This window comes from Nylanderia fulva, unplaced genomic scaffold (genome assembly GCF_048542155.1).
Source record: "Nylanderia fulva isolate GAGA-0341 unplaced genomic scaffold, ASM4854215v1 Scaffold66, whole genome shotgun sequence".
Taxonomy (NCBI): domain Eukaryota; kingdom Metazoa; phylum Arthropoda; class Insecta; order Hymenoptera; family Formicidae; genus Nylanderia; species Nylanderia fulva.
The window spans coordinates 92,520-114,643 of NW_028190764.1; the positions used below are offsets into that span (position 1 = coordinate 92,520).

Consider the following 22,124-nt stretch of genomic DNA (forward strand, 5'->3'; position numbering starts at 1 on the left):
CATAAACATTTTCGAAAATACCTCTACTTCGAAAATAACTCTACTAAAAATTGTCCATATATCTATTTATTAAAAATATGACATAATGATAGAGAAATAGAAGCAGTTTTACAGTCATCATAGATTTTTATGGTTTTACAATTTTTCTCTAAATTTTGTGTATCTGAAACTTTAGTTATCTACTTAATGATGGCAGCACTCGAAGTGAAATACAAAATATAATAAACAGCATCGCTTAGACTGTTCGTGAACTTTGCAAGAAAAAGTTGTGAGACCTTAAGGCTCTTATCGGGCGCTAAGGAATATCAAGCTTTTTGCTAAGCTTCCCCCCACGCTTTTATCGCGAGTTATAAACTTTCGCTCGAGAAGGCGACGCTGTAGCGGAATCATTTCACCCCTGTGTGTAATAGATCGCTGTAACTGTCTTAAGGAAATCTTGCGTACTGAGAAGGATATTTTTTCCATTATACTGATGGTATAAAGATAGAACTGTAACTAACGAAACGAATTATAATGTCCTGTTATGATCTTTTGATAAGTGATTCTTTTAATTGATATAAAATATAAAAATTAAAATAAATATAAATCATTAATATTGTTTCTTAAAACATGTTTAAAATATCATTTCATGAAATATAAAATCTTAAACCCAGCACAACGCGCAAAATTTACAATCGATAATCGAATTTTGCGAGGAGCTTTCGATTTTCATCTTACGTGTGACATAATGATGAACGATGATGAGTAATATAAAAGTAGTGGAAGGAGATATTACCGGCTGTTACGATCCCTATTTATCTCTGCAAGTAATTTCAGAGAATCTCCACGCGTAGCACAAGGCGTGCATTTTCAGTTTATGTATCGAAGTCGGTAAAATATAACTTGCAGCCTTTATAAAGCATTTACCATAAATCTTTGAAGAATTTTTCACCACCTGCAATACTGCGTGATGTTACTTTACGTGTACTTTATGTGAACCGGAATAATAAGCGCGCACGCATAATCTATACATAAGAATTAGTGATATCAGAAATGAAGAAAAAATTAGCAACGCACAAAATAAGTCGATATTAATAATGAATAATAATATAAACATCGTAGTTAATTATATTTTTTAGAAAAGAAGAAATAATTTTTAACTTTCTTTCTTGGCATTTTTTGTAGCGTATATTTCTTAAGAAAATGTAAATTTTAAAGAGACGAGTAATAATATTAGCCATGGCACGATTAATTATTGAAGTTAATAGCTTTCTAATATTATAATTTATAACATAATTCATTACAAATTTATTATTGATTGGTTTTATTATTTACTAACTTATTTAAGAACTGGATCTTGTTTTACTTAGAAATAGCAATTCGATGAAAAATTTAGATTTATGATCTACATCTTTTCAACAAAATGTCTTTTTTCTGTATAGCACTCAAATATTAAGAATATTCTCTAATAATAAGTAATTAAGGAAATTACTTTAAATAATTTTACTTTATCCGGAAAAATAAATACGCTAAAGATTTAAGTCTCGATGCGAAAGAAATAGTAAATAATAAAACCAATCAATAATAAATTTGTAATGAATTATATTATAAATTATAATATTAGAAAGCTATTAACTTCAATAATTAATCGTGCAATGGCTAATATTATTATTCGTCCCTTTAAAATTTACATTTTCTTATTTAAGTTCAAAAAATATCGATATACTTATTATTATAATGGAGAATAAAAAGACCCTTGTTAGCCTTTTACGTCATTGTTACACGACTATAGAAACGCAGGCAAGATCGAGTGTCCTATGGTGAAAAATTGTTAAATTCTCCATAGTTTATCGTCGGCGGAACTGTATTTGCATAATCTCTGTAAACGCAAAACGATCGTTGGGATCACAATTCACATTTTATGGTGAGAAATGGTGATAATATATTTTTTTCAAGAATAGCAGTTTCACACACGGTTGTAGATTTGTTTTTATAAGGTTCTGAAAACGCACACTTTCGACTTGTTTAAGTACGATAAGTGAAATTAATCAGCTTAATTGTACGTCAGAAAAATTTCAACGTAATTTATCAATGGTTCGCTCATATTTAAATATACGGTCAAATGAAAATTTTCTACGTTCAAACATTTACATAACGAATATAATAAAACGAATAATAAACCATGTATAAGAGATAATAAAACATTTCATTTATATAAAAAATTAAAAATAATATAATCAAATTTATATAACCCTATTGAAAGAGCTTTCGTGTGCATAAGCAGCTTTATATAATTGATATAATTTAAATAAAAAATAAGCTTAAGATTAAAATAGGATTAAAGGCTCGCACTAAAAAAAAATGAGAAATTGTTAAACTGTCAAATAAAGATGACTTATATCAGTATTTTTACGCAACATTTCATCTGCGCACATTGAAATATAAAATTTATCTGCTAAAAAAGCAAATCTATTCACGAAAACACAATTTGAAATGATTTTGTTTTCAGAATTCCCTCTCAATTATTACACAATTATATTGACATAATTAAAAGACGCTTAACTTTCGCGTTTACTTTGCAACTGAAATAGCGAAGTTGAGTTGTGCGTATCGTTGTCGTAGGTAAGGAATTCTTTCGAGATTTATGGAGAGAAAGAGACAGAGAGAGAAAAAGAAAGAGAGACGGAGGAGCTGCTCCGTCCTTCTCTCTCGCTCTCTCTCTGCGCTCTGACTTCGACATGAGCCAAATCTATAGAGGCGCATCGGCGTCGGCGTCGGCGACGGTACGGGGGCAACGAGAACTTAAGGAAGGGAATATACCCGACGTGCCAGAATATATCGTCGGCTAGATCTCTCACCCTGTACTCTGATTTATTTTACGCCTGCGAGAGCGGCAGCACCCGCCTACAATTTCGAAAAGTCAGCAGAGTACCGCGTGTCGTGTGTACACCGCGTGTACGGGATTTCGGAAATTTAAGAGTCTTCAGACTCGTCTGCTCGCTCCAGTTCTTTCATTGATCGTCGTCCTACAAATGAATGTGTCCCGTTTCAGAAAGGAATCTAAAGCCGTCTCTTTTATTAAATTCGAACATAAAGAGAAAATTCAATAAAATTAACCCCAAGCTTACAATTTTTGTTTCATAGTATTAAAAACTGCCAATACAATTATGTGTTTCTTCATTTAATATTTTATCTTCTAAAATTATCTTTTGTATAAAAATATATATTGTATTTTAAAAAGTTTATAAAATATTTAAAGCCACAATCTCCACTTGATTCCTCTCGACTTTATAAAATATATTATTAAAATAAAGAGACCATCATCTATATTTTTATTTCAGAGAGATCTCAATTAAACAATTTTCTATATTTATTTTTAATAAATTATTCTTCTTCGGTCCATTTAAGGCATTATCTTTTCTAAATATCTTTTGCAGATGAATTCATTTGATATACAGCACAAAAAAACACATAGCATAAATGTATTCTAAGTTAAGCTATTTATTAAGTGGTTTAGATTTATTTCTCTCTGAAGAGAATAAAATACATTTTAATTAATTATTACTTACTTTAAATGCAGAAAACTTCATTTATTATTTATTAAATTATATAAACAACTTGTTTTGGAAGAGTTGATAGAAGGAATTACACGTTGTAACCGTTAAGTTTAAATAAAACGTTTAAATTAATGAGATACAATTGTGTGTCTTTATTTTTAACTTAAATACAATAGTTAGCGGAAAAGTTATCGAATTAAAAGCACTTTAGTAAACTTAATAATTGAGTAAAATAGAACCTAATCTTTTGCATCGATTGTTCTTTATGCTATACAGAAGTCAGAAAAAAAAACACAAATTTGAAAGGGAAAGTGCAATATCTGCAATTTAATGTTCTGCACATGTAGAAATTTGCATCTTGCATAGTGAATATTCTCGTTAGAAGCTCTTTCTGTCAGATTTCTCTAAATTCGCCACCACGTCGTGTAAGAATTCGAATCTGTTACAACATTATTTCTTCAAAGCGACGAACATCACATTTATTTCCGAATTTCCACGAACTTTTATTTCATTTAAGATCGATAACTCCCTATTGTCACTTGTCACTCTTTCTACGTGAGAAAATCGAGAACATATTAAAATAAATATCGCAAAGATTTTCAATAACACATTTTTTCTTATTTAAAAATTGTCTGCAAAATGATAACAATTGTAGTATAAAACAGTAATTTAAATAAAAATTTGTTGTTAAAAAAAAATTCTCAGCAATCTTTATCAAGTGATCAGTTTAATTATTAATTTTCTTATTGAGTCACATATAAAAAAAATAAAACATTATCTCAATATCGAATAAAACCAATTTCTCTTTTGCCTTTAAAGAAATTCCTTATATTGTATCCTGTATAAGAATAATTGATAACATGATAATTTTAATCTTTCCATTCATTTTATGCAACTAATCCATTAACAAAACGCTTCCTGCTCGAAAGTATAATACTTCTTTCAGCAATGGAAAGAAGCATTTAAATTCCTCAAAAAAGATCGTTCGTGATAAAAGTCGCAAATCTGCGCAGGGACAAAACTTACGTTATAACAGTTAAAATTTAATAACACAAGTTTTAGCAAAACGCTTTCGCTTGTGATTGTTCCGTCTGTAATTGCGGTCCAGTTAGTGAGCGAATTTTTTATTGCCGGCCACCGCATGTGGGTTTTAATACGCGCTGTACAACTGTACGATGTTAAACAACATCGAAATTTAATTATATAGGATTCAACGTCGACGTTTCCGTTGTCACGTTAAAAGACAAAAAAATCACCTTCGAGATCCAGCCGCATGCTCTGCAAAAAAATCTTCATTTCTTGCGAGCTTCTCCCCATGACGTAAGAGTCGTGAAAGACAGATTAACCGTTCGTTGAAATATAATACGAGCTTAAATTTAGAAATAGGACAATTTGAAGGCGGTCAATCGACATAACGACTTACGGCTTGTCGAGAGAGCCGGCTCTCCTGTCGTTCAACGAGGATCCTCGAGGTTGAACACGGCCCGGTTTTAAACTAGAAGCTTAATTCGTGCTAATTTTCTGCCCGGTGAAATATTTCAATGACATTTGCCGGGCAACAGAGAGCTCGAATTTTTACTAATTTCATGCTCTTTCCAATACTTGTACGCCAGCCTAGTTCAATATTTAATTAGTTCGTTAATATATAGCATTTGAAAAAATCATATATTATTGAGAGGATAGTAAATATTTTAAAGTCATTTTCCTCGAAACGTAATAATTTCAAACTATATATTTATTTCTTCATAAAAAGATTATTTCTTCTTATATGGAAATTTCGTCCTCACATCCTTCATTTTATTAGAGTATATACATATTTCGCAATTTGTTTTTAAATCTAAGCAGTATCGCTCGGAAGTTTCGGCACATTGTTCAAGGAACAAAAAAGGAAAAGCGAAAAGAAGAGATGAGGGTGCAATAGGATGCAAGTACCCCTCTATGGCGACGATATATTTCTTGAATTATAAGGACGCGGTAGCGGAAGCGTGAAGAAGGTGGCGAGTCTACAACGAACAGCCGACACGTGTGTGAAAGAAGAGGGCGGGAAGTCTTGAAAACTTTCCGAGATCGAACACGACTTCTTCGAGAAGCGAAACCCTGCTCCATTATGGGACTACGAGCCTTCTCCCTCCCGTTTGTTTTTGCGATATACCCGTCGCGAATTTTGTTCTCCTCTCTACACTCTCATTACTTCTGACACCCCAAAATTTCAGCGAGGAAAAAAAATCGTCTGCAAATTTGTCAGGAAATCGCGAGGTGTTTTTTTTTTTTAAGCATCCCATTTTTCGCGTACGCGATTGGGCTTTTATTTAAGCCGCCAAAACGAGAAGCCATTACGAGTTTTTCCCGAGTCGGCGAGTTTAAACGGGAAAACCTGACCGGTTTCTGTAATTTTGTGTGTACCGCATTAATCAATCAATCATTATACTTGGAATATAATAATATTCCAAACTCCCTCGAGAAGAGAGGATGGAGAGCGGAAAAGGGAGGCCGGGGATCATTAGTCAGAAACGTCAAAGACAAGGCGACTGTTCCACGGATAGAACCCGGTACGGCTCTTTGTACGATTTATTTTCAACGGTGGGAGTTATTATTCCGCGGACATTAAAGCCACATTTTCCAGTCGCGCGCGTTTTTACGCTCTTAAATGGTAAATTCGGGCAGCGGACGTACTGCGTCACGTTACAAAGGCGTAGCCAAAAATTAATTCGGTGTAAAAATTTTATTTTTGATGATGCGCTAAATACATTTATACATCTCCATTTACTTATACTATATATTTATTTGCTTATTATATATACAGAGGTATTTAAATAGAATGCACTTAAATCCGTATCATAACGCTTGAATTAATTTTAATATATAATTACTTGAATTGGGAAAATTTAAAATCTATTTTTCCCTAACTAAAATGTTGAAAAGATAATAGAATTATTAATAGTTAAAAGTGGAGATTTGATATATAAATAAAACTGTATTATAGAAATATTTTAATCGTCATAATTTTAGAACCGTTGCCATCAAAGGCGATTTAGAAATGTTAAGATAATCGTCATGAATCCTTTAGGGTCTTACATGAATCCGTCATGTTAATGAAAGAGGAACATTACGGCCAGGACGCTGTCGAGCACATTCGCATTTGCATAGAACAATCGATAAAATCATTTTCTTATAGAGAATGCAAGTGCGCCATTGTAATTCAGGCATCTAAATGCAAAGTGATGAATCCTGGCAAAACATATGCGAACTGCGTGTATAAACATATTTAAAACTATAATATCGAACTGTTTTACATCGGGAGGAGTGATTTTGCATATTATTTAATCGCTCAATTATAAATTCCCGACGCACAATTCGTCGTAAAATACAAGCCTCTCTCTCTCTCTCTCTCTAAACGAGGATTTTCCATATCATCCCGTAGTTTCAATAAATGCGAATTCGAGAATGGAAGTTCCAGCAAACATAAAGGGCCACGTACAGATATCGTACAAAGTAATATCTGTTACTATCAAGATATCGAAGATTGCCAATATCAGAATAAGCGATATCATATGGATTTAGACGAAGCCCTCGCGAGTCGTATCTCCCTGACGTTTCTTTTGCCCGACCCCGTCGACGCTTTATGACTCTTTGCACTTTCGCGACGCACTAACCCTCGACGACGACGGTGCCATTAAGCAAGATGACCGCGCTAAAATTGTAGCGCGATGCAGCTGATGCTGCATAGACGTATAACGCTTCATGTTAGCCAACAGAATATTTATTGACAACCGGATTCCTCTTTTTTCCTTTATATCTCTCTGCATATTTTGTTCAACTCGAAAAGAGAGTACACGATACCACGTTTCCAGCAAATATTCTCTCTCGCAAAAACTACTCTACCTTCCTAAAAAAATTACGCTCAGTTATTAATCAAATTATTTTTAAATCTACAAAAAGATGGAAAATAAAAAAACGCGACTCAAGAATAACGCTTCACTCGCATACGAGCACGCAGTCGGTTATATATCCGGACTTGATTCGAAGGGCTAATCTTCGCAGTTGCGAAAGAAAATTATCCGCTGTCAGTCGTTGCTGTCACAGAAAACGCGGGAAAAAAAAATTAAAAAAACCTAGGAGAATTATCGAGATGAATCTCCGCATATTGCAGCACTGTTTTCCAGAAGAGCGAAAGATAGAGAGAGGGTTACGGAAAACACTGCGACCCATCGTCGGGACTGGCGAACTTGAAGACACGAGGGGATTACATCCTTTATCAGCGCCAAGAGCGTCTACTGCTATGATACCAGTCCTTTCGTTGTAATATCGCGGGCGATAGTCGTTGCTCTTTTTATCATGGCCCCTCGCCACGGCAGCCGGAGGTCGAAACGAGTCGCTCGCCCCTTCTCGAAAGCAGATAATAGGAGCGAAAGGAAGAGGGCTCCTATACCGTCGCCATATTCGTTACCCGAATCTTCATTCATCTTTCCCTGCATATCACTCTCCTAGGAGCAAGACGCGTGGCGATGACTTTATGTCCCGAACGTAAGGGCAGAAAGATAACATTTAATTTCCTACCAAAAGATAAGAGGATACTGCATAGAAACATTAAAAATGTGATGGTTTGTTGATATAAAACTTTTTCAAAGTATATTGAGAATTTGTATAAAATTATTTATGTAAGATATTATATATGAGGAAAAACAAGAAATATATTTCTTTTGAGAAAGAAAAATGAATTATGAAATAATAATAATATTAAAATGTATTTATAAAAGAAAGTTGTATTTTTGAAGAATAGAATCTTGGTTCTGAAAGTAACTTTAAAATATATTTAATTGCATAAAAAGGGTATCGCACGAGTGGCAATTAATAGCGATTCCAAATAAACAAGTATATTCTGTCAGATTAATTCTTGGTGCACAAACAAGTTAATTAATTACTTTTGACGAAGCTGAGTTTGATCGCTGTTTATTCACGGCCTGTTAAGTAAAATGGAAGGTTCGTATAACTGTCTATTTTCTCGCGAAAGAATTGAATTAAGAAACATTCTTGCTCCATTGCAATTTTCCGCGTTGTGTATTAAATCGGGAGAGAGATAGAAACGCGCGGAAAATGAAAGATCTTTTCGGGCAAACTTCGTTAAAACGAATGCAGTCATTCGACGGATTCTTTTCTTCATTAGAAAAAGAAAACTTTCCGTCGAGCGGACGACAACAGGAAGAATTTCTTTCCCGTTTACGACAGTGGAAGCGCTTAAGGACAAATTACGATCACCAGAGCTCCGTCGTCAGCGCGATGAGGTGGCGATCAAATTAGTCGGATTACTTAGTTAGTCACGTGGTTAAACGCGGTCAGAATTTTGTAAGCTTCGATTAATCCTTTATTGCAACGCAAACTTCGAAATCTAGCTCATTCTACAAATTTCTTATTAACTCTTCTCATTATTACATTGTTATCTTCTGGTGCTATGATTTTGCAAATATTTGTGGATTTTATGTAATTATATCTGTTCTGTGATTATTATTTGAAATAATATTATGATAAATGAATTGTTTCATATTAAATAAATATTATAAAAACGAAAACGGAAATACATATTTGCGTAAAAAGAAAAATATTTTATTTTGTATTTCTTTTTTTTTAATTTTTTCATCAATTTAAATATAAATTGTTAAATTATTTTTAGTATCGCGTTGTGACACGTCTCACGTTGAATTTTTTTCATTTTTTGTTTGTTTTATACACGTTAAATTATGCAGAGCCAGGATCGCTAAAAAACCGCAACAGTTTAAAGTCTTAACACATATAAACTTAATACATTCCAGTGGTCACTCGGTGGTTACAACATCTACTAAACACTTTACTTGTATTGACATTTTCCGATAGTTACAATCAGCGACCGCATCAACCACAAAGAGTTGAGAAAATAAAATAGAAGAAAAAAATCACTTTTACTTTTCGCGTACAAAAAAAAGTATTCATTAAAATAACACTTAAAACTAGAATCGTTGGACCCGATCAGCTCGTATCGCTAGTTCTTCAGAGTCAATCGTGTTTACGAATAGCTGCGTGTGAATGGACATTCGCGCGAAATTCCAAACAAAGCGGTAATGAATTCTAAACATACGGACGATCATTGATGAATATGCGGAGCCGACCTCGCGAACTTTTTCAATCGAGCACGCGTGGCTCTCGACAATATTAGCGTATCCGGAAATTTCATTTTGCATTTCGACAAGGATGAAATTTTGAATGCAGATTAGTTTCTTGTACACTCCCCGGCAATATATAGGCAAGAATTACAATCGCCATAATGCATGCGTTGTAAAAACCATTTGCTCGTACACGGTTATGCTCTACATCACTTTACAAACGTAGATCGCATTAAGGCAACGCGATACGCGCCAGTGATTTTTTTATATAACAAATATATATATACAGGGTACTCCAAAATTAATAGCAAACCTTTTAATGGCAGATTCCTGGGATCATTTGAAGGGACGATTTTTTCTTAGCGAAAATATCGAGAAAAGCCTTCAATTAAAATTCTATTAAAGTAACTCTACATGAAATTAATAAATGAATGTGATTTTGTTAATATTTTATTTCCACAAGGCTTAGTTTGTGAAAAACCTTTTATTTTCAATCACTTATAACTCAAAAATTATTGACGTCTCGACATTTTGGTCGAGGAAAAATCGACTCCAAATTATCCCAGGAATCTGCCATTAAAAGGTTTGTTATTAATTTTGGGACACCCTGTATAGAATAATATATTTTATAATATATATATATATATATACGTATATATTAATAATATAAAAACTTACTAGCGCGTATCGCGTTGCCTTAATGCGATCTACGTCTGTAAAATAAATAATATAGTTTTATATTATATATATATATATATATATATATATATATATATATATACATATATATGATGTATGTGCAGGCAGCACTCATCGGGAATAATTCAATTTCTGTGCAACAAGGTTTTCGCGCAAAGGACATTTTGCGGTGTTGCGTAAGGGCGTCAACTCTTGCTTCTCTCGCCAGACGCTTATGGATAATTACATGAAAGGATAATCAGGTAGAGGCCGAGTATTTATCGCGACAAGATGTTCTTTACCACGAATTGCAACGGAGATGCTTTCGAATTATGGATGAAATTTATCATGTGACTGCGGCATGATTTAATTTCCAGCTATGTGCATCTAAAAGTTTCGCAATTAGGAAGATCTGAATTTTATGCGTTTAAATGAACTCATTAGAAGGAAACTTCGGCGAGAGACCTGGAGAATTTTAGATTAAATTTAAAATTGTTATATATCGTGAAATATTCATTGTGTATAATAATCTTAAGCCATTTTCTTCAGCGCCTTCTGTTTGTTCGCCGACATAATTTTAATCGCAAACGATAACTATTTCAAATGTTTCAAAATAAACATATATCCTTCTAAGAATATTTCGATCGTCCCATAGTATTAAATCATTGCGTTAAATTGATTTTACGCACAATATGCATATAATGTTATAATGCAATAAAAACAATTTCTTAAATTGCAACGAGAGGATCGTTCGTTTTCCCCGATTACGAATACAATAATAATAATAATCAGAATTTGCTCGAAATTGTCACGTACTTGGCCGATAAATGTTGCAATAGCTTGGTCGTAAATTACCGAACTCAGGTGTACACGATTCGGCTTAGCTTCGCGCGTCTGACTAATCACGGACTGTAACCACTGCGAGGTTACTCTAATACTTCAGAGATCCCGAATAATTTGCGATTGGCCGAACATATCGTTCCTTCGCATTATCCGCTACTATCAGCTGTTTCTCACGAAATTCTCCTTGTTTATAGAGCAGTGGTTCTTAATCTTTTCAAGTTACGAAACACTTTTGATTATAAACAAAATTTGCGGAACACTAAAATCGGTAAGATTATATAGGCAATAACAAAAATATACATAAACATATTTTTTATTAAAAATTATACAGTACAAATTATGTAACAGTAAAATATTTAAATTTAAATGTAAATTTGAAAAATAACATTCATAAAATAAAAAGAAAATTATAGTAGTTTTTTCTATGTCCACGGAGAGAATTTTCTAAAAAGAATATTATTATGTACATAATAAAATTTATTAAGAATTTACTATGTACATATTAATATTTTTATTGTAGTAAATATTAATTAGAGAAACTCTTATAAGATTCTTCCAATAGAATATTGTTGCACGATTACCATAATTTTCAGGATAAATTCTAAGAGAAAAATCTCTCTGTGTAACAATACCGTGCTTTCATAATTTCGCGGAACACTTGTAACACGTTCGCGGAACATTAATGTTAAGAACCACTGTTATAGAGAGAGAGTGTAACAAACTGTCGCAAAGTTATGAAAAATATTATTGATGACACGGCGTAACGATGATAATCGTAATACGTGCTCTGATATTCAGCACATTTGCATATTTGCAAAATTCGATGCAAATAAGAAATATTTCGCATTGTTGTCACAATCCCGAGTTGAACAAAGGTGGAGCCGAGGGACACGAAAGGAGGACGAAAGAGTTTCAACTGAAAATTTGCGCAGAATGCACAAAGACGCAACGTGGGACAAAGGGGCGCGTCTTCGCGTTCTTGGTTTTGAATTGTCGTCCTAAACCCATGTAAAACAATACGGTCTCGTCTCGAGAGAGCGCGCGCGACTGTCTATTCTCTAGGAGAAGAATCGTCTTGTATACGTCTAATTACTCGCTAGTATTGTTTACGCGGGTCTCGTCGTTTGCCAGCCGCCTTTTCGTTGCCGGTCTCTCTTGTTAGTCGAAATCCAAACTCAATATTACTCCGTCCTGTGTATCGAGTAAACGACGGAATCCGCTTTGAATAAAGTCACGTCGCCCGTGGTATATGAGGATGGTGCATAGCGTTGGCTTGCGCATGCTATAAAATAGGGTAAGCCGCGGTTATTTCTATCGTCCGTAACGTAAGAACGGCACCGATAACAATATTTCAATGTAAATTATTATATTGCAAAAGAGAGAGAGAGAGACCGAGTCCCTGTTATTTTAGGACTTATACGTCACGCGATTTTCGAAATTTTTCCTCCTTCATATCTTGCATATTTTATCAATTCTGCGTTTCCCCAAAGCTTTTTTCGTGAAATTCACCGGGGAATTATTGCACCGCGCTCTTTTACCGCAACTGCTTGAGCTCTACCGGAAGTGCGAAACACTTGCACTTGTGTATTCGTAACACGCCCGTGAGAGTTGCAAATTCCGAGGCGAGCGAGCGAGCGAACGAGCGAGAGAGAGAGAGAGAGAGAAAGCGAGAGGTAAGGGAGTTTGGACATTTCGCCAACTTTGTACCACGTCGGTGTCAAGTTTTATCGCCTCGCCTTTTCGCTCATCACATTCGAAACTTGTTGGCCGCACCGCTATTGCTCATTGCAGTCAAGCGGAAAAGCTTGCCCTGGTCTCGAACTTGATTCCGCTTCCTGTCGCGCGAGCACGCGCCCACATGATGGATACACTTTGCTGCGTGTAAGAGAGAGAGAGAGAGTGAGTGCGAGACGGTGGGGAGCGATAAATGTACCTAACTTCCGCCGTTTTCCGTCGTAGTTGTCGCGGCCAAACTTTCGCCTCCGACGATCCCGCTTTCGAGCGCAACAGCGTGGATGCTCGATTTTGCGTTAGGATCTTTCCTACCCGTGACCTACCAATCGAGCTTACATATTACGTGTTGATATTTTAAAAATAAAATTCAACATTATACATTTTGACATATTATTTATAATTGGGGAGCATATCTCTACTAAAATGACGAAAAAAATATAAATAAATGCACCTATTATTTTCGAGTATAATTATTTAAAAAATAAATGTACGCACTGTGCAATGCTTATATCAAAATAATTTGAATGATATGCAGCATATATATGTATTATTTTGCATATTTGCGTCGCGATATGCGAATAAATCTGAAACACGCTGAATTCACTTATATAATTTGTTCGCTTTTGAAAATGAAAGTAAATGGATAAACGTCATCGTCATTACTGTAAATGTTAGTGCACGGGGATCGATATAGAAGTGTCACATCAATTTAATATTATGATTCGAAGTGTCTAACAAGTCTGCTAGCTGCGTTGGGCTTCGTAATGGAGTTATCAGTGTGGCACTGCACAAGAGAAACTTGCCTGATTGGCGTTTAACGCTCGCAACGTGTCAGCCTGATCGTCGAGAGCTATGTTATTGCTGCGTTAAATTTTCCTATGCGCATATTTATAAATATTTACTTCAATAATATTGAATTCAGATCGCGTCTCATTGCACAATCTCGAATTAAAGATATTTTAAGGAATTGTTATTTGACATCCAATCAAATAAATATTATAAAAGCTTCTTAAAGCATTTGGGACGCTTGTCTGGTAAAGAGCTTTAATAAATCAGAAGACCATTTGACATTTTTAAATATAGTTAAATTTATGTCACGATTCTGTTCCATAAGAAAATAGGATTACATCGCTATCAAAAATTAATTCGCTTCTTTCTTCGCATGTTTGTAGCGTATCTTAGTTTTTCTTTGTTTATTTTTTCTCCTTGATATAAAATTGTGGAAAATAAACAAGTCTCCATTACCTTAATATATAACCGGAAGTGCGACGAATGTACGTTTTGATCTGCAAAGTCTAGATGAAAGGATAAGGAATATCCCTGTGGAATATCGTCACAGACGCTGACACGACTTTAATGTTTCTCTATATATATATATATATAATATATTCTCATATATACATATATACATCTCGTATCTATCTTTATTATTATCTTTATTCGATAGCCGTGCAAACGTTCGAATTAACAACGTAAGAGTATACGTAAATTATTTATTATCAAAAAGTTCTGTGCTCGATAATCAAACAGTTATATTCGTAATATGATTTAAGTTAAATTGATTAATGCTAGAGAGAAAAAGAAAAAAGTCCATATTATTTCGTAAAATGTAATTATAAGCATTTGTTCATTATTCAATAACTTTTGATCTTTCTTTTTAATTGCGTTTATTTGATTTTCAGCATTATATGAGGACACGATAGATTCGTTTAATTACACACATTCATTAATAATTTATATGAACCATCAAAAGGATATGCAGAAATTATACCTATAATTAACTGATATGACGTATTCAATTACTCGCGATTCTCATTAAATAACATTTTTGCTTACGCATTATGTATTCAATATTTTATTAATTAATAATGCGCAATCTCATGAAAAAATTATGTTATTTCTCTTTCTCTTTTTTTTTCCTATTAAAAATCATTGAATTTATATATAATTTATAAATCATAATCATATTGAATTCTCGATGTATGTATAAAAAATTCATAATATAAAAAGAAAATATAACACATACACACGACAAGTTAAAATACATCAATTGTAATGGTTACGTGTAAAAGAGAAAAATTAGATGTATACAGGGTTTGTCCGGAAAGTAATGCGTCGCATTTTTTTGAAAAATAATTTATTGATCGCATAGGTAAAACAACTTAAAATTGTTCGAAGTATGACCCTTCTGCGTCAATACATTTTTGCCAACGCGATTTCCATGCGTCATAAGATTTCTGGAACTCCTTGACTGGGATGCTGTTCAGGGAGGCCGTCGAAGTAGCTTGTACGTTGTCAACCGACTCGAGCTGTTGTCCTTTGAGCTCCCTTTTCAGCCGAGGAAATAAAAAAAAGTCCGCCGGGGCCAAGTCGGGACTGTAGGGCGGCTGCGGCACCGTTGCCACACCGATCCGGGTCAGGTAGGCCGTAATATAACTTTATCGCATAGCGTTGCTCTATCGTTCTCTCCATCACAAGTTCGACGCGACCACTAAGCAGAGGTTCACAGAATAAGCCGTCCTAACCCTCCAAGCGCATGGAAACAATTGAGCGACCTACCGTTGGAAAGCTAAGGGTACCCCCCTTCCTCCCCAACCGGTCCCATCGCTCTGCGATGTATAGTCGCGTCACAAAAAAATGCGACGCATTACTTTCCGGACAAACCCTGTACATTAAAAATTAGTCGCTCTCTGAAATATGTAATCCAATAATTATTTTATATTTTCAGCTGGATCCATGATTGTGGCAAAATGGTGGATCGGCAAAAGGCACTTCTGATGGTATTACTGGCGCTCCTGATTTATCCGAACGATATCTTTGGTAAGTTTCTTTATTTATAAATTAATACAATTGTCGCTCGTATATTGAAAACAAAGTGATAAATATAAGGCCAACTTATCGAGCTGAATATTCGAGATGTTCAGTCAACTACCATTTATTACATGTATAAATTATAAAACTACAGTCATTATATTAAAACTAACGCAAATTACAATCATTCTATAAACGTTTCGACCGCACGCGGTCTTCTTCAGTATAATTATTGAAATATAAATTCTTACAATTCACATAATATCGAAATTTAATTATAGTTATTCAGAATCAAGAGTTTTTGAGCAATTAACGCGTGTTTCAATCCGTCCTGTCCAACAATGTTCGCCTCGATATGATCCCTGATTTTGTTCAGATCTCGGATAGTTTCATCGTTAATATGCGAGAAATTAACCCGTTCCGTAGGCGCTGCGATTAATAAAAAATTACCGATCAACGTATGTCCAAATTATAATATGTATCCCCTACAATTGGTAGTATGCTTACCTATCATCGTTCTTCTTGACAATTTTGCTACTTATTAACAGTTATTAAGGATGACACGTAACAAACCAACAATACAGAAAGACAGCTCATTTTAAACTCTACTTGATCGGAGAGCGTGCGTGTTTATATATGATCTAATATCTATGTTTTACTCGTTAATGTCCTATTTGTCCTATTATTATTTCTTGTTCGCTAATATATCCAAAATATCAAAATCCGAGATCTGAACAAAATCAGGGATCATATCGAGGCGAACATTGTTGGACAGGATGGATTGAAACACGCGTTAATTGCTCAAAAACTCTTGATTCTGAATAACTATAATTAAATTTCGATATTATGTGAATTGTAAGAATTTATATTTCAATAATTATACTGAAGAAGACCGCGTGCGGTCGAAACGTTTATAGAATGATTGTAATTTGCGTTAGTTTTAATATAATGACTGTAGTTTTATAATTTATACATGTAATAAATGGTAGTTGACTGAACATCTCGAATATTCAGCTCGATAAGTTGGCCTTATATTTATCACTTTGTTTTCTTTATTTATATTCATTCCGAACTTGAACTAGAGAATACAAGGGCAGACGAAAAAAAAAAAGAGAAAATTACGACCAATTCGTATTAATTATACGCGATCCCCTGAAATTTGCTATAACGAAAAAAAGACACTTCTGATGGTATTACTGGCGCTTTTGATTTGTCCGAACGATATCTTTGATAAGTTTCTTTATTTATATTCATTTCGAACTTGAACTAGAGAGAGAATACGAGGGCAGACGAAAAAAAAAGGCAATTTCGACCAATTCGTATTAATTATACGTGATCCCTTAAAATTTGCTATAACAGATCAAAAGGCAATTCCGGAAAAACAAGATTAATCTAATGACATCCTTTCCCTCTTTCCCCAGACGATCTCGCGATATTAGAATCTCGACGAGAATATAGATGCCTATCGCGTCACGCGAACGCGTTCGCAGATTTCGAGGGCCTGCCGATCCCGATAAATACGAGAGAGAGAGAGCCGTGAGATATATACACACATATATATATATATATCGCAATGTGTACGGGCAATTTTGCAACTAAGCCGCTCGCTGTGCACACGACCACCTGTAAATACAATACCGGGGACTAATCCGCTTTTGAAACGCACACTTGCACGACGCGACATACGGCGATATTGGCCTTATGACCTTCCGCTACCGTGAGATATTACTTTTTCTGAATACCAACGCGTGTGTTCCGCGGATAAAATGAACAATTCGTAGAGTTTCGTTAAAGCACGCATATTATTGCTCATTCCACATTTTATTATACTTGTTCGCGTAAAAAAAAATGGGGGAAAAATCGCGTATATATGTCTTTATATAAAATGTAAAGTGGAAATATTCATATAATAGGTATAATGTAATATATCCAATCGTGTAATATAATATAATCCAAATAAATAGACATGAAATAGCAGGCTGAATCATCCCTTCCTTCTCTGGCGTATATTTTATAAAAGAACTCTAATTACGACAATATTTAATTCTGAAAGTTAAAAGGTTTCCCGGATTAAACTCCAACAATGCAAATAGGTTTTCAGTTCATTTCGAGTGGAATTTATTTCAGGAACAAAAATTAAATGATTTTAAATGAAAATGCATCAGAGCAGGATTTTACGTGTTCGAATATCGATAATAGCAGCTAATTAATAAACCAGTAAATATCGAGGGATTATTTCGGGTATCATATTAATCATCTATTAATTCCTTCATATTATTATATGTATTAATTAATTATTACGCAAACATATTTATGCGCACATGTCACACAAGCGTTAATAGTTTTTGAATTACAAATAACTGACGAAGGGAAAAATATTTTAACGCAATTATTATATGAAAACCGCACAGATAATAAAAATAAAACTTTGCTGCATAAAACTAAACCTAATTTATCTTTTGTTCTAAAAAAGACGCAAATGATGATGAACGTATAATACAGAGAGCTAAACGGAATGCTCAGTCGTACAAGAGAATGTTCGTGAGAAAAAAAAATTACGATTTTAATAAAAACTACAGATATCACGCGTAAGACAGGCAAGCGACGACAGAAAGAGGAGAGGAAGAAAATGAGCAGACTGCGAAGAAAGATGTTATATAGTTTGACAAGAAAATTTCGCAAACTATCAAGGTTTTATCGCTTCCTCCAGTCGCGCATTCGCATGATAATTTTCAGCCAAGCGAAACGTCTTCATAACAGATGAATGGCATTTGATTACTGACGTCACTCAATTTCAGCCGATCTCTCTCTCTTTTTGTATTCTCTCAGCGGATAAATAGGATTTTCTGGCAGAAAACACTAGCGCATCTGAATATTTATTTTTTGCGAATTCATTTCTCGCAAACAAACAAACATTTGTATCTATACATTCCCTTAATGACACTGAAATTCTTCCTATCGCGTAAATTGCTCAATTTGCATTGCAACCTCAATACAAATTGAGGTTGCAATGCTCATTAAGGCTTCCGTAATAGATTCTGTTTAATACTACTTTTCAGATCCATCCGTCTAAAAATTCATATTTTTTAATTACCTTCGAAAATCCTTATACATATTATTTTGAACATGTTAAATATATAATGTTTAGATTATTTTTCAATGTATTTTTGATAGCAAAAAATGAATTGTGGAGATTTTAAAATACAATAAAACGAGTTAAAACAAATCCTAATATTTTTATTTAAAAAATTAATAATTTAATAAAATCAGTAAACTTAACATTTTTGAAACATAAATAAACCTGACAGTTTATTATTTGAAAAAAGCAGTTTTAAAAGTTTATTCTATTTTTTACAAAAATTAAACGATACAAAATATATCTTAATTTATATACAAAATAAATTTTGAAGAGCTCTGTACAGCTTCTAGATTGCCGATAATTGTGTATAAATATTGATATGCGAAGGGATAACTGCAAATCAATAATTACGAACTGGACGTCCCATCCCAATAAGTGCGAGGTGTTTCATTGTGCATTGAATATTGAGCGGTAATGCTGAAAGGGATAAATAAGGAGCGGAACGTGCAGACCATAGAAAGACAGTATTCGGCCAATCGGGGACTTCCGCTTATCGGTCGCTTAACGAACGATGAATGGAAAAGGGGTGGCCATTCAAAAGCGGGCAAACGGAAGAATAAATTGAGTTAAATTAAACGAGACCTTCTTTTACGCGACTTTTCTCGAGACGAACGACATCATCGATGAAGCGATACCGCGACGCAAATTCTTCGTTCTATTTAGAAATGTCTCATTTAATCTAAGATATGCTATTTTCATCGTAAATGCAGCGTGTCTCCAATCAATTTTTCGTCGTTTTTCTCTGCGGTTTCTTTGCAATAGAAATTCGCTCGAGAAAAAGACTCGTATAATAAGAAATAATGTATTTAATCTTAATTTCAAATAAAGATGTAACGATATTATTAATTTCATATGGAATCTAAAAATGCAACATTCGCGATATTTTAATGGAATATTTCATAAGTCAATATTCACTGGCAAATGATTCCCATCGCAAAAATTTTCGAAAGCAATGAACATTTTTGCGACTCGATGAATTTAACATCATGCTCTTCGGTATATAAAACTCATCTATTTATGTTTTGCATTATCAGCACCGTCGTCGAATTGCGACAAAATTTACTCCAAAACGTTTCGTTACGATAAGCAACTTTTGCGAGGTAAACTATAATTAAAAGAAAAAATGATAAAAAGAAAAAGAGCATGACAGAAAAAAAGAAATGATGTTAGTTATATTTTTATTATAATTCGATTTTTCTTGAAAGGAGAATAAATCAATTTTCTTCTCTTTAAAATACAATAAAATCGAAGTAAGAGAGAATAATTAAAGACATGATACATGTTAAATTGCACGCAGTAACATGAATAACAGAACAGAGAAGAAGAAAAAAGACAAGGCGGAATAAAAAAAAGAGAAAGAGAGAAAAAGAGTTAAGGGATACAAAACAAGAAAAATGAAACGTTGAAACTCGGGAACACTTTCTGTTGAGAGTCACGACTTTAAGAATATTTCTTTAGCCGGCCAGAGTTACGTGCGGACGGTGGCTGTTAGGTGACGAGATTTGTAGAGTATCTGTTTGCTTGTTTGGCCGTTTACTTTGGCCACTAGACGAAGGAGGAAAGTGCGTTTGCAGGCGCCAGAGTGGATATGACTTTTCCCCTATATGCAAAGTATTAAGCTACATCCTCTTCAATTTGTAAGATATATAAAAATATATCTCAATCTGTTGGAATAATTTCTTAGAGAAATCTTATTGCATTATATTAATTTTATTCCTTTATGGTAAAAATAAAAAAATACATGGAAAGTGATTTTCGGAAATTAATTATCTCGGAACAAATCCAAGGAACGATGATAATACGAGTTTTTCGACATTGAAACAACAAAAGCAACTTGGCAAGCGAGTTGGCTGTCTGCCTTTGGCTGGAGAGTCCCTGAGTGAAAGTCAAAACTAGTACCTAATGCGGAAATCGGTCCGCTACAGAGAGTGAAAACTATACGAAAAGTGTATTATGAGTACTTTAGAACACGTGCACCAGTGTTTAAAAGTTCGTATTGCCATTGTATTAATTCAGTTTCTCTATAATATAATTGTTCATATAAATGTATGTATCTTTTTCAAACAATTTGACTTTATCGCACAATAAAATTTTTCATGCATTTTTAATAGGCAGAAAAAAGTGACAGATGCTCGAATTATTTTAGCATTGTGACTTTGCCTGTCATCGAAATGACGTGCGTGAAATATGGCTATCATTATTAATATACTGACTGAGCGTGTGTAAAGTGCATTCTAGCGCGATGAGTTAAACATGTAGTTAATATTACCTCAGTTGATACATAGCAGCGATAGTTTAGTCGACGCTCCGGATGCTCGATTACAGCGATACACGTGGATCGAGTAAATCGTATGAAGTTCATTTGCAATGAATTTCCGGCGCATGGATAATTCCGGGGAAAATAGATTTATCATACTTGGATATACTTATTATATATTTGTGATACAAGTTTAAGAAAAAGAGAGATGAAAATTTTGCTTAATAATCAGTTTCGTAAATGTCTTATAAAATTAAAAATTGTGTGTTATAAATGTTATTGATTAAATTAATAATCTAATTACATATTTTACTCAACAGTCTTTTCATATTTTATACATCGTATCATAATTAATAAAAAAATTAACATTGTACATTAAGGATATGTTAGGGAAATAATATCGATGTTCTTAACAAAAAAAAAATAATAATAGTTTTTTTATGATTAATAAAATAAAATAAAGAGTATAAAAATAATAATGAGAAATGCTATATATTTAAAAACTTGAAAGTCGTTGTCATATTACATTTGATAAAGCATTAACTAATAATTAATAATCAATAAATATATGCTTTTCCAAGTAATTATTAGTGCTGCTTGAATTTCATCAAATACGCTTTTGGATTGTTCGATGTGCAAATGCACGAAATCATGTGCAAAATTATTGTCAAATAACGCTTGACCAATAAAGAGTAAATAATTGCGCAGCGCGATGCCGTTTATGAGATAAATTGTTCAAATCGCCCTAGTAATCGATAGTTTATTTTTCTTTATCTGCCGTCAATTGTTTATTTTCCAATGTTTCGTCAACCAGTGTCTCTTTCTCTCTCTCTGTCTCTCTAGTCCCACACATTTTATAGTAAACATTGCACACGCGTGGGTTTGCTGTTATTTTATTTAACTACGGAGTGTTTTTTAACGAAAACATTAGCATATCTATGTGAAAGAAACACATTTTATTTTTTTCCTGTCGCGAATTTTAACGAAATAAA

General features: G+C 33.8%; 1 protein-coding gene and 1 long non-coding RNA gene across 2 annotated transcripts in view; one reads left to right on the forward strand and one right to left on the reverse strand.

Moving 5' to 3' along the window:
* The window catches only part of LOC114933938 (lachesin), a 68,425-nt gene that overhangs the window by 11,497 nt on the left and 34,804 nt on the right, over positions 1–22,124 (forward strand). Inside the window, exon 2 of the mRNA XM_029306527.2 lies at positions 15,654–15,745. Coding sequence (XP_029162360.1) covers positions 15,676–15,745 — 70 coding nt within the window. The 5' untranslated portion in view covers positions 15,654–15,675. The remainder of the gene's footprint in view (positions 1–15,653; positions 15,746–22,124) is intronic.
* LOC146720589 (uncharacterized) lies at positions 15,840–16,405 on the reverse strand. Its single transcript, XR_014926009.1, has 2 exons — positions 16,244–16,405; positions 15,840–16,165 (listed from the first exon to the last, which is right to left on the reverse strand). It is a non-coding gene; the product is annotated as an uncharacterized LOC146720589 (long non-coding RNA).